This window comes from Eumetopias jubatus, unplaced genomic scaffold (genome assembly GCF_037043125.1).
Source record: "Eumetopias jubatus isolate StellerSeaLion01/CBP00866 unplaced genomic scaffold, mEumJub1_p1.0 scaffold_16, whole genome shotgun sequence".
NCBI classification, from domain to species: Eukaryota; Metazoa; Chordata; class Mammalia; order Carnivora; family Otariidae; genus Eumetopias; species Eumetopias jubatus.
Genome location: NW_028274822.1, coordinates 71435637 through 71447724, shown reverse-complemented (window position 1 = coordinate 71447724; position 12088 = coordinate 71435637). Strand labels below are relative to the sequence as shown.

Below are 12088 nucleotides of genomic sequence, written 5' to 3'. Positions count from 1 at the left end.
AGGCAGGCTGAAGGTTCCCAGGGCCACCAGGCAGAGAACCACAGGCAGCTTTGCCATCGGGGCCCTGCCCAGGGTCTGGCTGCCCTCCCCTGGAATCCAGGCCAATGCCAGCACTGGGCCACAGGGGATTGTCCTTGGTGGCAGCTGGGTGGGCGCCAGCTTAGTAGTCCCCCTCAGCCGGCCGCAGATTCAGGGTGGGGAGGAGCCTGCCCAGACAGGCCTGGTGCCCCGCCTACCCGACCGTTCCCTCTCTCCTGCAACGACCCCCCCACCAGAGTACCTCCCCTCGGCTCCTGGGAGCCTTCGTGATGGCAGGGAGCGGAGGAAAACCAAAATAGAAGTCAGCCCTCTCCGCCAACATCAAAAGGCAAGACAGCTGGGTGGAGTTCCGATCAAGGGCAAGAGCAGTGCCTGGGAGACCAGCAGGCCCCAGAGGTCTGTTTTTAAGAACAGGGTAGATGGAAAGGCGCTATCCTCAGAGTGCCAGGGAAGGGGCTAAGCACACAGCTCGAGCCCTGGATCCTGGACCCAGGACCCCACCCACAAGAGCCTTAGGACCTGACACACGGCCAGGGACACACTTGATGTCATCATTTTTATTCACTTTCTCTTTGAAAGTAAGAGTAAACATACATTATATATACGTGTGTGTATATCATGTGTACTATGGTATACGTATATACGTATGTGTATGTGTAGGGATGTAACGCTATGAATGTTACAGTTACCGCAGGGGTCAGAAAACAACCCTCCCCCACTCGGAGGCAATTTTCAGTTCTGGCATTTAGTGGAGGGGGAAAAAAGTGTCCGTGATTGCCAAAAGCAGAATCTGTCTTTATTATTAAACAGCAGTACAGGAAAACCTAACGCTCTGTCAGACACAACTGAAATCTGGGAGGCCAGGGGGAGGGTAGCAGACACTAAGGAGAAACCCCAAAGAAACCCCAGATGGGAAGCACCCCGCTCACCCACGTGCCCCATCCCTCAGTCCTGGCCCTGCTCCAGGAACACGGGGGACGCCAAGGACAATACTACCGGCAGTCAGCGTCTTCGGGGGCAAGAGAAGGGAGTGGGGTGAGTGGGTGTGTGCAACTGCCGGGGAGCAGAGGCCTGGGCCAGGGCTTTGGACATTTCTGCCCATGTTGCCCGTATGGGTCAGTGCTCAGGAGGCTGAGGCCCGACTGGCACAACCACAGGGGCCCAGCCTGGGTGGATGCAGAGAGGGAGGGTAGGGGTGTAGGCCCCGGGAGCCCCAGACCCGACAGAAGGGCTCTGCTGGCACGCCAAGGGACTCTCCACACACACCAGGACAGCCTGGCTCGAGAGCAGGCATGGGGAGGCCCTCTAACACTGACCCGAGAGAGACTGAGGGGCAGGGAGCTTCGGGAGAAGCCAGGAGCCCGGGGAGGGAGCCACAGAGTCGCCCGCAGGCATCGGTCGGGAAAAGGAAGAGAAGAACCCTAGGTCTGCCCGAGCAGCTTCTGTGGCCTCTCTGGGTCTATGTCCTTTGGCTCCCCCCCCCCTCACCTGACCCTGTCAGCAGCAGCAGAAGAGCGGAGTCCCCAAGCACAGGGGTACACTGTGATTTCACTCCAGGAGGAATGCTGCCCTGCCCTGAGGACCCACGCGGGCCCGGCAGTCAGGACCAGGGAACTCCATGGTGGCCAGGAGCCTTGCTCGGCCTCTCCAGAAAGGAGGTGCTGCCCCTTCCAGGGGACTCCTTGTTGGGGCTGGCAGAAGGCTGGGGTGGGCACTGGATGGGGCCTCAGTTCTTGAGGATGGTCTCGTAGGCCTGGTACACGTGTTGGGACACCTCTGGCGCTCGACATTTCAGGGACAGCTGCAGGAGGAGAGAGGTCAGGGGATGGAGAGGGCTCAAAATTCCCCAGGCTCCTCTCTGGGGCTGGGAAGGAACCCAGGGAGGGAGGAGAGAGTGAGAGCCCGATGGAAGAGTGTGGTGCGCACACGTGGCCTGCTGGTGGCGCGGCTGGGACAGCTGTGTAGTAAAGCGGAGGGGGTGGCTGCCACGGCCAGCTGGGTGCGGACCAAATATACTCGCAGCCCACACACCTGCCGTCAGCCTGGCCCCCGCGGGCCTCACAGCGTGAATCATGAGCTGGCGGGGAGGGCCCGGCCCCCGGCCCACAGAGCTGCTGGGGCCCTTTCCCCCCTGGGAAGGCCTGGGGTCTCCGAGGAGGTATGGGCGCTGAGAGGGCGCAGGTCTCTGCTTGGAGAGATGGGGGTGGGGGCCCCGGGGAGTCTTCCTGGGTTCTGGCACATGAGGCGAGGCGTTGCCACAGTGGGAGCCGAAGAGCAGGCAGAGAAGCAAGTGCCACCAGCACTTCTGCTAAAATCACTGCTGCCCCAGGGGGCGATGAGGAAAGGGAGGAGCGCATGACGCTCTGGAAGCTGGCAGTGGTGGCCCTGCGGGGCCCTGATCTCCTCTGAAGGGCTCTGTGCGTGCCGTGCGTGCTGGGAAGTGGGGGTACCAGCTCCTCAATCGGGTTCACCTGGCTGGGAAGCTCTGGGGTGCTCCATGCCTGCGGCCTGCACGCACGGCTGCCGGGCTTTGGGGAGCAGCAGGGGAAGGCGGGGCTAGGAGAGGCAGGGTGCACTGGAGCCAGGCCAGGAGATGGGCTGTGCAAGGTGTGGCTGGGGAGGGTGGAGGGGAAAGAGGAAGAGAAGAGCAATCTGCTAACCTCCAGGTCCTGCACCACGGGCACCAGCAGGGAAGGCGGGCATGCAGCAACCAAACACAGGGAGATGGAAGTTACCACCGCCGAAGCCATTGCCGCAGCCCCCGCCCCACCTCAGAGCCAGCGCCGCACCGCAGGGCCCGGGGAGCAGCGTCTGGAGGGCCACGCCTGCCAGAGACCGGGGTGCAGGGGGGAGAAGCAAAGCCCAGCACTTTCTGGGGCCTGAACAGCAGCACGGCCGCCAGGACAACCACGCACTCCGTGGAAGCCATGTCCTGACTGCGGTCTGACACAAAGGCCAGGAAGGACACGGTGCTCGCCAGCAGTGCCCTCCCAGGCAGGCCCTTGGGCAAGCAAGGGAAGAGCAGGAAGAGGGCCAGGGCCTGGGCCCAGCAGTGCCATTTCCCAGTCAGGTGGGCCTTGGGCCAACTGGGCCACCTCACGGGGCCCAAACGTATAGAATTTTCTAGTCCAACTCACTGTTTGGTGACAGTTTCGTGTCTTATCTGGGTAACCAGATGGGACTGAGTTGGAAGCGAGGGTCAGAATTCTGATGCTCATTCATTTCAGGTTCAGAGGGACCCCAACCTAGCTGGGCTAGAGTGCACCCCATTAGACTGACCCCTGGTCCGGGAAGAAGAGAGGGAAGGAGAGGCTGCCCGGAACATGGAGGTAGACACGCCAGGGCCGGCAGGGCAGGAGCGGGGACCCTCACCGTGAAGCTGGGGTTGCTCGGCTGGATACGCAGCTCCGCCAGCACCCAGATGCCGTTGGTCAGCTTCAGGGACTGGTAGAGCATGTCCTGGCCCTCCACGTTCCTCTTGGCGACCGTGAAGATGTTGCTGCTCTGTAGTCTGCTGCTCACAGCCTCTGAGAGTGAGAAGGGCCCCCAGTCAGCAGTGGGAGAGGGCCGGGGGTACAGGTGAGGGGCAATGTGGACGGGGTGGGAAGGTGGGGGAGGGCTGGAGAGTCCTACCCGCATTGAGGGGGCAGTCTCTGATCTGGAACTGGGCTTCATTTTCATTGGGAATGTCCTTCCACGTGGCCAGGAACATCTGCCGGTCTGCGGGGGTACAAGGTAGAAGACAGGACCCTGATAAACCTGGGGCCCCACTCAATAACATCCAGCAAGAAATGGGTCTTTTGGGGGTGCCAACTTGAAGCTGAAGACAGGCACTAGGTCTGCCATGGCCCCCTCCTGCTTCCCCGAACAAACCTTCAGCTCCGTGACAGCGGCCACCAGGGCTGCTTCCAAAAGATCCTGGGCTTCCCCCCTCCCATTGGGCCTTAAATCTTCCTTCCCAGTATCCACATATGCACTCCCACCTGCTCTGGCCCAGGCAGCCTGCCCGTTAATCACAGCCTGTGTCACAGGGCTTCTGTGGTGACCGAGAGGTGACGTGGGCAAAGTCCTTTGCTCAGCTCTGAGCTGGCAGCCCTCCCAGCATGGGGATGAGTCTTCTTAGGGGTTCCAAGCAGCGCACAGGAGATGGACATTGAGTGTGACATCGTCTGGGTTCCCCAGCTCGGGAGGCCATGGGAGGGCTGTCTAAGGACTATGGGCAAGGCAGAGGGGCGGGCAGAGCAGAATTCAGGAGTACACAGCTCCTGCATGGCATGGCCCCCACTGTGGGACAGAGCTGGCCAGACAACACCCAGGGGTCCTTGACGGAGGAGGTGTGACCCTCGCCTCAGGCTCTGCAGAGGGGCCGGCGACTCACAGACTCCATCGTGGGGCCAAGCCAATCGTTATATTCCAGGGACTCTCGGGGCAACCTCAGGACTCACCCATCTTCCCATCCTCCACAAAGAGGATGTGCAGTGGGTACAAAGTGCTGAAGTAGAAGACGTCAATGTTGTTCTTCACGGCCACCTAGGAACAAGGCCACCCAATCGGTCCCTGATGCTTGATACCACCTGTGAAGCCCCAGGAAGGGCCTGCTCCCTGTGCCTTCACCTGAGCAGGTTCCCTCACACACCTTCCCTGGTAACCACGCCCCTCTGTCCCCTTGGATCAGGTCTCCCCTGCCAGGCCTCTGGCAAAGAGCACAGCTCCAAAAACATACCCCTTTGCCAACAAAGGCCAGGCCCCGGACCCCTCCGGCAGGCTCCTCCCCTGTGGTAGGTGGGAAGCTAAGGAGTGGGGTGCTTAGCCCTGCCTGGAACACACCTGGAGGTTGTTCAGAGGCTCCATCTTCATGACCGAGCCCACCGTGTTGAGAGGCAGGGATATCTCCACAGTCTGGTTGGGGCTGAGTGGTGCGTGCACCTGGAGGGGGGCAGCAGGGGCCAGGCCGAAGCTGGGGAGAGAGAAGCCCCCGCGGGAATGGCAGGGGAAGCAGGTGCTGACGTGGGATGGGTGGGGTCCTCAGGTTCCAGAGCTAGGGCAGCAGTTGGCAAGAAGCCTCTCCAGTAAGCTGGCGTCACCTGAGCTCTAGGCCCAGGACAGATGGACAAGTTCCTGACCCCCACTCTCAATGGCTGTGTGGACAAGAGGAATGAGCCCTGGGCCAGCTGCAGGCCCAAGGCCATCTCAGCTCCACTTTCTCTTCTGGGCTACGCACCGAGCAGGCCCAGGTGAGCATGGCCTTACTCAGTCCTGCACTTGAGAAGCTCCAGCTAACACCAGGGGCCTGAACTATAAGCTGCTTCTAACTGAAGACTCTGAATGCCCAGGTTTCTGCTACCAATCCCCATCTTCCAAGAAGGATTGACCATCCCAAGTGAGACACCAGGTTTTACTGTCTGGGCTAGAATTGGCCAGAGATTCAGGAAAGCCCTACTTCTTAGTAAAGCAACACGTAGGTAAATCAGGAGGGGAGGATCCCCATGAGCATGACACACAGGACCATAAAGCGACAGCTCACTGTGCCCAGGCTGGGCATTTGATATTATACCAACTCCTACCCTCATAAAAACAGAGAGAGGTACACATTCTCTCATCTTCCAAGACATGGAAACTCGGAGGGGCAGGCCTATGCTCAGACCCTGTGGAATGAGTAGCACCGCTGAGGATCCAGAGCTTGAGCTGCCTGACCTGGCCTGCACTCTGCCCACGATGGCAATCAGACCTGCCTGGGACATGGTGGGAGACGATGCGGGGAACCCCAGGCCTCTGTGGTGGCCTGCTCTTCAGGCTTTCCTGGAAGATCCCCCAGAGCCTGCTGTGTGATCCTGGGCAAGGCACTGGTCCTTTCTGAACCCAGGTGTCATTATCTACTGAAAAGGGAAAAATGGCATTGACCTCACTGGGCTGTCAAGTAGCTCAAAGTAAGATAATACTTCTACTAAAGTCCTCAGCACAGGGCCTGCCACCCAGGGCGTTGTCAGCACGCTCTAAGTCTGTTGTGAGTAATCGTCGAGACTTCCCCCTTGGAACCTGGAGTGCTTCTATGAACTCTAGGGCCATCTGATGATAACTAGCAGAGCTGACAGAGGGTCAGGACCCACCGGCCTGCAGGCTCTCCTTGAGAAAGCAGCCCCTTCAGTCAACTTCTTAGAGGCTCAGTTTGCTCATCACTAGAGCCGCTCAGGAAGAAGAATCATCAAGAGAGGCTGCTTGGGTCCCCCAGAGAGCCCCGGCCTAGCTGGCCTGGTCCATGAAGACCCCAATGGTACCAGAGAGGAAACCTTCCCCAGGACCTCCAGTGCAGGGGACCTAGTGGGGTGAGGAGCCTGGAGCAGCCATTACTCCCAGAGGCCCCGTCTGTGGTTTAAACCTGTATCACAAGGGGCTGGCTGGGATGCAGGCCCGCTCCCCGTCAGCCCTCTTGGAGCTAGGCCCTGAGGTGGCAGCAACTTGGGCCTGGAGAGGAGGCTCCATCCTGTCTTGTGGGGTGTTTGCCAAAGGCAAGCTCCTAGTCTGGAGCTGGGGATTTTTGTCAGCAAACACTCTTTGAGCAGTGGAGGAAGGCGAAAATAAGGGGAGACAACCTACCCCTCTGCCTGGTACTTTGGAGTCCACATAAAGAGGTCGTGGGGAAGGGAAAAAAAAATCATTGCTTTAGAGAGTTTTGGCCTGAGATGCAGTTGTGAGGCACCAGACCCCCCAGAGCTCTTGGCCCCTGCCTGCGGTCACCAGCAAGGGCTCTCATCACACTGGCCTTGGGAGCTCTCACCTGTTGCGGTTAAACTGGATGGCAAAGTCAGTCATGACCTGTAGGGCCTTGTTGGTCAGCTGTAGGTCCATGGAGATGGAGCCCACCTGGCGGGTGAAGGTACCTGAAATCTCCAAGCCCTTGGCCTTCATGGCCGGAAGCCACACCTGTAGGGAAGACAGTGGAGGAGGCTCAGGTCTGCCACTCCCCTAAAAGTTAACAGCCCGCCTGAGGCGACCCACCCCTCACCCAACTCTTCTCCTCCACCGTCTTCTCTCCCTCTCCTTTAGGGGCCTCCCAGATTGACCACACCTGCCTTTACCACTAGGAGATGGTCATGTGGATCTCGGGATGAGAGGAACAATTCCACATGGCCTACCCAGGGCCACCACCACAGTGTGGCTGTGTATCTGAGCCGCTTGGTGTAGAGAGGTGCCTGGTGTGCCCAAGAGCTGACCTGAGTCTTCAGAGGTCCGAGAAGGAACACTCGGTAAGTAGTGGTGACAAAGGGGATGAGATAAGTGGGCCTGGCCAGCGTCCTGAAGAGCCAAGTAGAGTCGAGAGGAGCCCAAGGGCATCCAGGGCCTCAGCCAGAGCCCAAGGCCTCCCTGGCTGTCACAGTCTGTCGTTCCTCACAGAAGGCAGAGCTGGCCTTTTCGTTGTAGAAACTGGGCTCAGCACGGACAGTACCTAAGAGGACCTCTCGCCTGGCAGGCCCTCTGCTGCTTGGCTGTCACAGAGTCTCAGCTCAAGAGCCGCCTCCTCTGGGAAGCCTGCACCTAGGTTCCTTCCCTACGTCCACACTACTATGACATTTTAGCAGATAAATGTGAGCCTGTGTGTCTGTCTCTCCTGCACCCCGTCAGCTCTTTGAGGGAAGGGCTCTGCTTTTCTTTTTTACATCCTTGGCTTAGATCTTGCTGTGGCACGGGCATTCAGGCAGTGTTTGCAGAGCGAAGCTTGAATTAAAGCCCCAACCATGAAGGACATCTGCACGCGTCATCCAGGGCCATGCAAATGCCTTTGAGGCCCTTATTCTCTCAGATCCCTCACAGCCCCCTCCCCGCCCTGGCCAGAAGTCAAAAGGCCCAGGCCTCCTGGAGGGCTGCCCATGTGTCGGCGAACATCTCACTGTCTCTCAAGGTGCCAACACCAGGAACCTCAGAGCTGTCTGGGTCCCCACCCTCAGCCGACCCCAAGCCCCACCCCACAGTCACGCAGCCTGGGCCCGTCCCCACCACCTCCTCCATCTGCCGCCAGGGCCTCTGCTTCTCTCAGCAGGCAGCATGTGCGTCTGGGCCACAGTCAGAGTCCACCAGGTAAGACAGCAGCCCCCCGGGGCACCCCAATCCCTCCCCCCTCCCGCTCTCCACAGCAGCTCAAGTCATCTTCTAAAGTGCAAATCTGGGGGCGCCTGGCTGACTCTTGAGCTTGGGGTCATGAGTCTGAGCCCCACATGGGGCAGAGAGATCACTTAAACAAATAAAATTTAAACCCCTCCAATGCTGCGACACTTCCACTGCCCATGGCCTCCAAGTCCTGGCGCCTGCCTCCGCCGGGCTTCGACTGAACCTGCTCCTCTGCCCCCTGCCCCACTCTGTCCCCTCTGTCTGGAAAGTGCTTCTGCAGGCCCACCCCCACCCCCACTGTACTCGCTAACCTAATCATCCTTTGTTTTCCTGGGACAAAGGTGTGAGGGCAGAATCACAGGGCTTCAGCCTCAGCTGAGACAGGCAAGCAGAGAGGTCCGAGCCACCCCCCCACCCCGCCCCACGGGCCACCTTTCACAGATCTTGCAGAACTGCCTCTGTTACTGAGACTGGCTGCTGCCCATGGGGACTTTTCTCTTGGTCACCATGGCTTCAGGGAGTCTAGCACAGGTCCTACCACGGAACCAACCCTCAACATTTACTGAAGGACCCAAGGAAACGTCACCACCCACTGGTCCAAAGACATGAGGAACTCCCAAGTTCTTGCGCAGAAAAGGCCTCATTCCCTTGACCAGGAAGGTTAGAGAACACAGTTACCCCCACAGGTGTGGTGGGGAGAATGCACCGGGGACAAACCATTCCAGGCAGTCACACGGCTGGGGAATCATAGCTGACACACCCACACCCCAGAGACTCCTGTGTCTAAGATAATGGGGAAAGTCCTGTGTTGTGAGAACTCTTCCAGGCAGCCTGCCCTGAATTCCTCTGACCAGGTGATCCCCTAACCTCTCATTTCTAGCACTCACTGTTGGTCCGCCCATCTGGGCCTCCACTAAGGAAAAGCAGCGATGGGGCGCCTGGGTGGCTCAGTCGTTAAGCGTCTGCCTTCGGCTCGGGTCATGATCCCAGGGTCCTGGGATTGAGCCCCACATTGGGCTCCCTGCTCCGCAGGAAGCCTGCTTCTCCCTCTCCCACTCCCCTGCTTGTGTTCCCTCTCTCGTTGTGTCTCTGTCAAATAAATAAATAAAATCTTAAAAAAAAAAAAAAAGACAAAGCAGTGGTAGCATCCGTTAAAATGAACACACACACAAAGGGCCAGCTCTGGACTTCATATTCCTGGCACCTCTGCAGTCCTGGCAAGGCCTGGTGCCCACAGGATTGCAGGAGTCTTTGCTGCTCTTCTGTCACTCGGTCCTGCCTTATGCCTGTTACATTGGGCTTTTAACACGTATGCGCTGGCCTCATGCACGGAGGCAGCCAGTCTGGGTAGTAATTAGTGATTCTGACGACCCAGGACATTAAGGCACACAGGATGTTCTCAAACACTATGTGGCAGGATCATATCGGGATCAGGAATGGGGGCTTTGGTGCCACCAACCTGCATTTAGCTTTGACTCTGTCACTTAGCCACTATGTGACCTTAGGCAAAAGCGTTCAAGATTTGTCAACTGCAGAGCAGGAAGAACAGTGCCATCAGGCTTCTGGCGGGATTCAGTGGGGCCTGCAGTCCCTGGCACATCTGCCCGGAGCTCTGGCCACCACCGCTGCAGGCGCGGCTGCCACACCTGGTGAGGCCAAGGCAGGCGCTGGCTCACAGCTCCCCAGACCCAACCGAGAGCTCACCTCACCCCTAAAGCCCAGCAGCGTCCTGCTCTGGGGAGGAGATTTTGGAAGAGAGAGAGGGGCTCTGGCTGGGAACGAAGTGGCAGACACAGTGTCTGCCCCGAGCTTTGAGGGGGTCAGGCCAGGTCCATGCCCTCTGGCAGCTTCCTTGATGCTGAGGCTGTGGCCCACACTGCGCCCTCCTCGGTGCCAGGCCCACATGTTCCTGCCTCGTAAACCCAGCTCTCCATCCCCAGCCATCCCACTGCTGGAGCCATCATCCCTCCTTTCCCACCAGCCCCCACATCCTGCCAGCTCCACCTCCCAAGGAGCTCTCCAGTGCAGCCTTTTGCCTCCGCCCTCAACGGTGCCCTTGTCCAGGCGCCACCAGTACACAGGAGTTCCTGCCGGTCTCCTCACTGGGCACCTTGTCTCTGTCCTTGCCCTTCCAACCTACCTGGCGCAGTGTAGCCAATGCAATCACTCTCCAGTGCAAATCCGTTTCATCTCTGCTTAACCTTCTAACGGCTCCGCCGCACCAGGACTGAGAGAGACCCTCACGGCCTGGCGATGCGGACCTTGCCAGTTTCTTCCCTCCCTAATCTCTAGTCTAGGCGGGAGTCTTGGGGAGTACCAGGCCTAGGCAGCACGGTGGGCACCTATGGGGCAAATGCAGGTGGCATAATGGCGGGGTCAGGGATGCTGGACGTGCTGCCGGAAGGACAACAATCCCCTCAATGAGCAACTCTCCTGCATCCCTTTCAACATATCCTGAAATTGCTGGGAACCCAACTATGGTGAAAATCAAAGAAAGCCTGTTCTTTGTTTTATGAGCACTTTACTGGGAGTCAGTCACCATTTCAGGAACTAAAGGCACCACTAGCCCCATGGTTCCAGCACCTGCGCTACAAACGCTAGGTGTGGCCATCAACACCCGACAACTTCATGAGATCTTCTGGGGTGGGTGTACCCAAGCCTTTACAATACTAAAATGTATCATTTTATTTTCTTCCCTTTGTGTCTCTTTATGAAGTGCTGGCGTCTTACTAATAAGTAATGAAGTGATACGTATAGCTAGGCTGCACAGTCCACACATCTCCTTTGAGCACAGGAAACAAAGGACACATTAGACAACGTCTATCACCAATAAGGGGCACCAGGTGGGACAGCCCTGAGAACTGCTGCTCCAACTAGATGGGACCTCTGCCAGTTCTCTGGGAGGTACGGGCTCTCCCTCCCCTCCAAGCTTGGCCACAGGCTGTGATAGCCACCTGGAGCCTTCTCCCCACTTTCACCTAATTCTGACTTGATCCACAGGCCTGAGCCCCAGCAACCCTGCTCTGGGAGGTCTTCCCAGGCCCCCGGGACCACGTGGTCTCTTCCCTGTGCTCTCAACAGCCCCTGGCTGCCCTCAGCATCGTGTTAGCAAACTGTTGCTCCTGGAGCCTATCCCTGTTGGCCTGAGCCGATTCCATGGAACGGGCCATTTAAGGAACACAGACATCAATGAGTGTCTAACTTCCCTCTGCTCCTGCCACGGGAGGACGTGTGGTACTTACTGCTTTGGGGGCCACATACGACCCTGACAGTGTGCCCACGCCACTGGTCAGGTCAAAGAGGTCACTCAGGCCACTGCCCATGGATGCTCCTAGGTTGGCTGGGACTGCTGCTGCTGGGGGTGCCACAAAGTTGGGGCCCCCAATCTGAAAAGGAAGGGAAAGGGGTCAGAGGCAGGCATTAGAGGTGGGGACATCAGGGGCCCAGCATGAGTGGAGCAACCCGGCACTTAGAAAATGGGACGGGGCAGGAAGGGGGGCCGCGGGGCTGCTGTCACACCAGCTTTAAGTTGCAGAGATGACAGGATAACGGGGGTGGAAAAGAAAGACTGTGCCCTCCTATGACCTGCAAGTCTCCAGCCTTAGGGGTGACCTCTGGGAAAGGGCTGGGACACGGGTAAACTAATCCACAGCCCACCGATAAAAGGAGTACCCAAGACCACTGCCGAGAGGCTGTGCTAAGTGGACAGGAGCACTAGGATGTCACAGAGGGCCCGTGGAAACTGAGAGCATGACAAGGCAACTTTGTCTTAGGGTACTGAGGATGGGACACTGGATAGAAGGCCATGGCTCAGCAGGGAGGGACTGCTTTGACATCATCCACCCCTTGGGACGCTGGGCCAGCACTCAGCAAGAGCAGAGACAAAGGCTTGGTGGCGCAAGGGTTGAACCATACCCCTTCAGGCTCATCCCCCATCTCCAAGCAG

The 12088-nt window shown here is 58.4% G+C and overlaps 1 protein-coding gene and 1 non-coding gene across 3 annotated transcripts in view; both read right to left on the bottom strand.

Moving 5' to 3' along the window:
* Positions 1-813: 813 nt before the first annotated feature.
* Positions 814-12088, bottom strand: part of AP1B1 (adaptor related protein complex 1 subunit beta 1) — a 53769-nt gene continuing 42494 nt past the window's right edge. For both annotated transcript variants that reach the window (XM_028124617.1, XM_028124618.1), the window contains 7 exons: positions 11385-11528; positions 6815-6960; positions 4867-4996; positions 4485-4569; positions 3673-3759; positions 3412-3566; positions 814-1840 (listed from right to left, as the gene is read on the bottom strand). In XM_028124617.1, the coding sequence (XP_027980418.1) occupies positions 1766-1840; positions 3412-3566; positions 3673-3759; positions 4485-4569; positions 4867-4996; positions 6815-6960; positions 11385-11528 (822 nt within the window). In that variant the 3' untranslated portion in view covers positions 814-1765. The remainder of the gene's footprint in view (positions 1841-3411; positions 3567-3672; positions 3760-4484; positions 4570-4866; positions 4997-6814; positions 6961-11384; positions 11529-12088) is intronic.
* On the bottom strand, positions 6166-6262 carry LOC114225253 (small nucleolar RNA SNORD125). Its single transcript, XR_003612524.1, has one exon. It is a non-coding gene; the product is annotated as a small nucleolar RNA SNORD125 (small nucleolar RNA).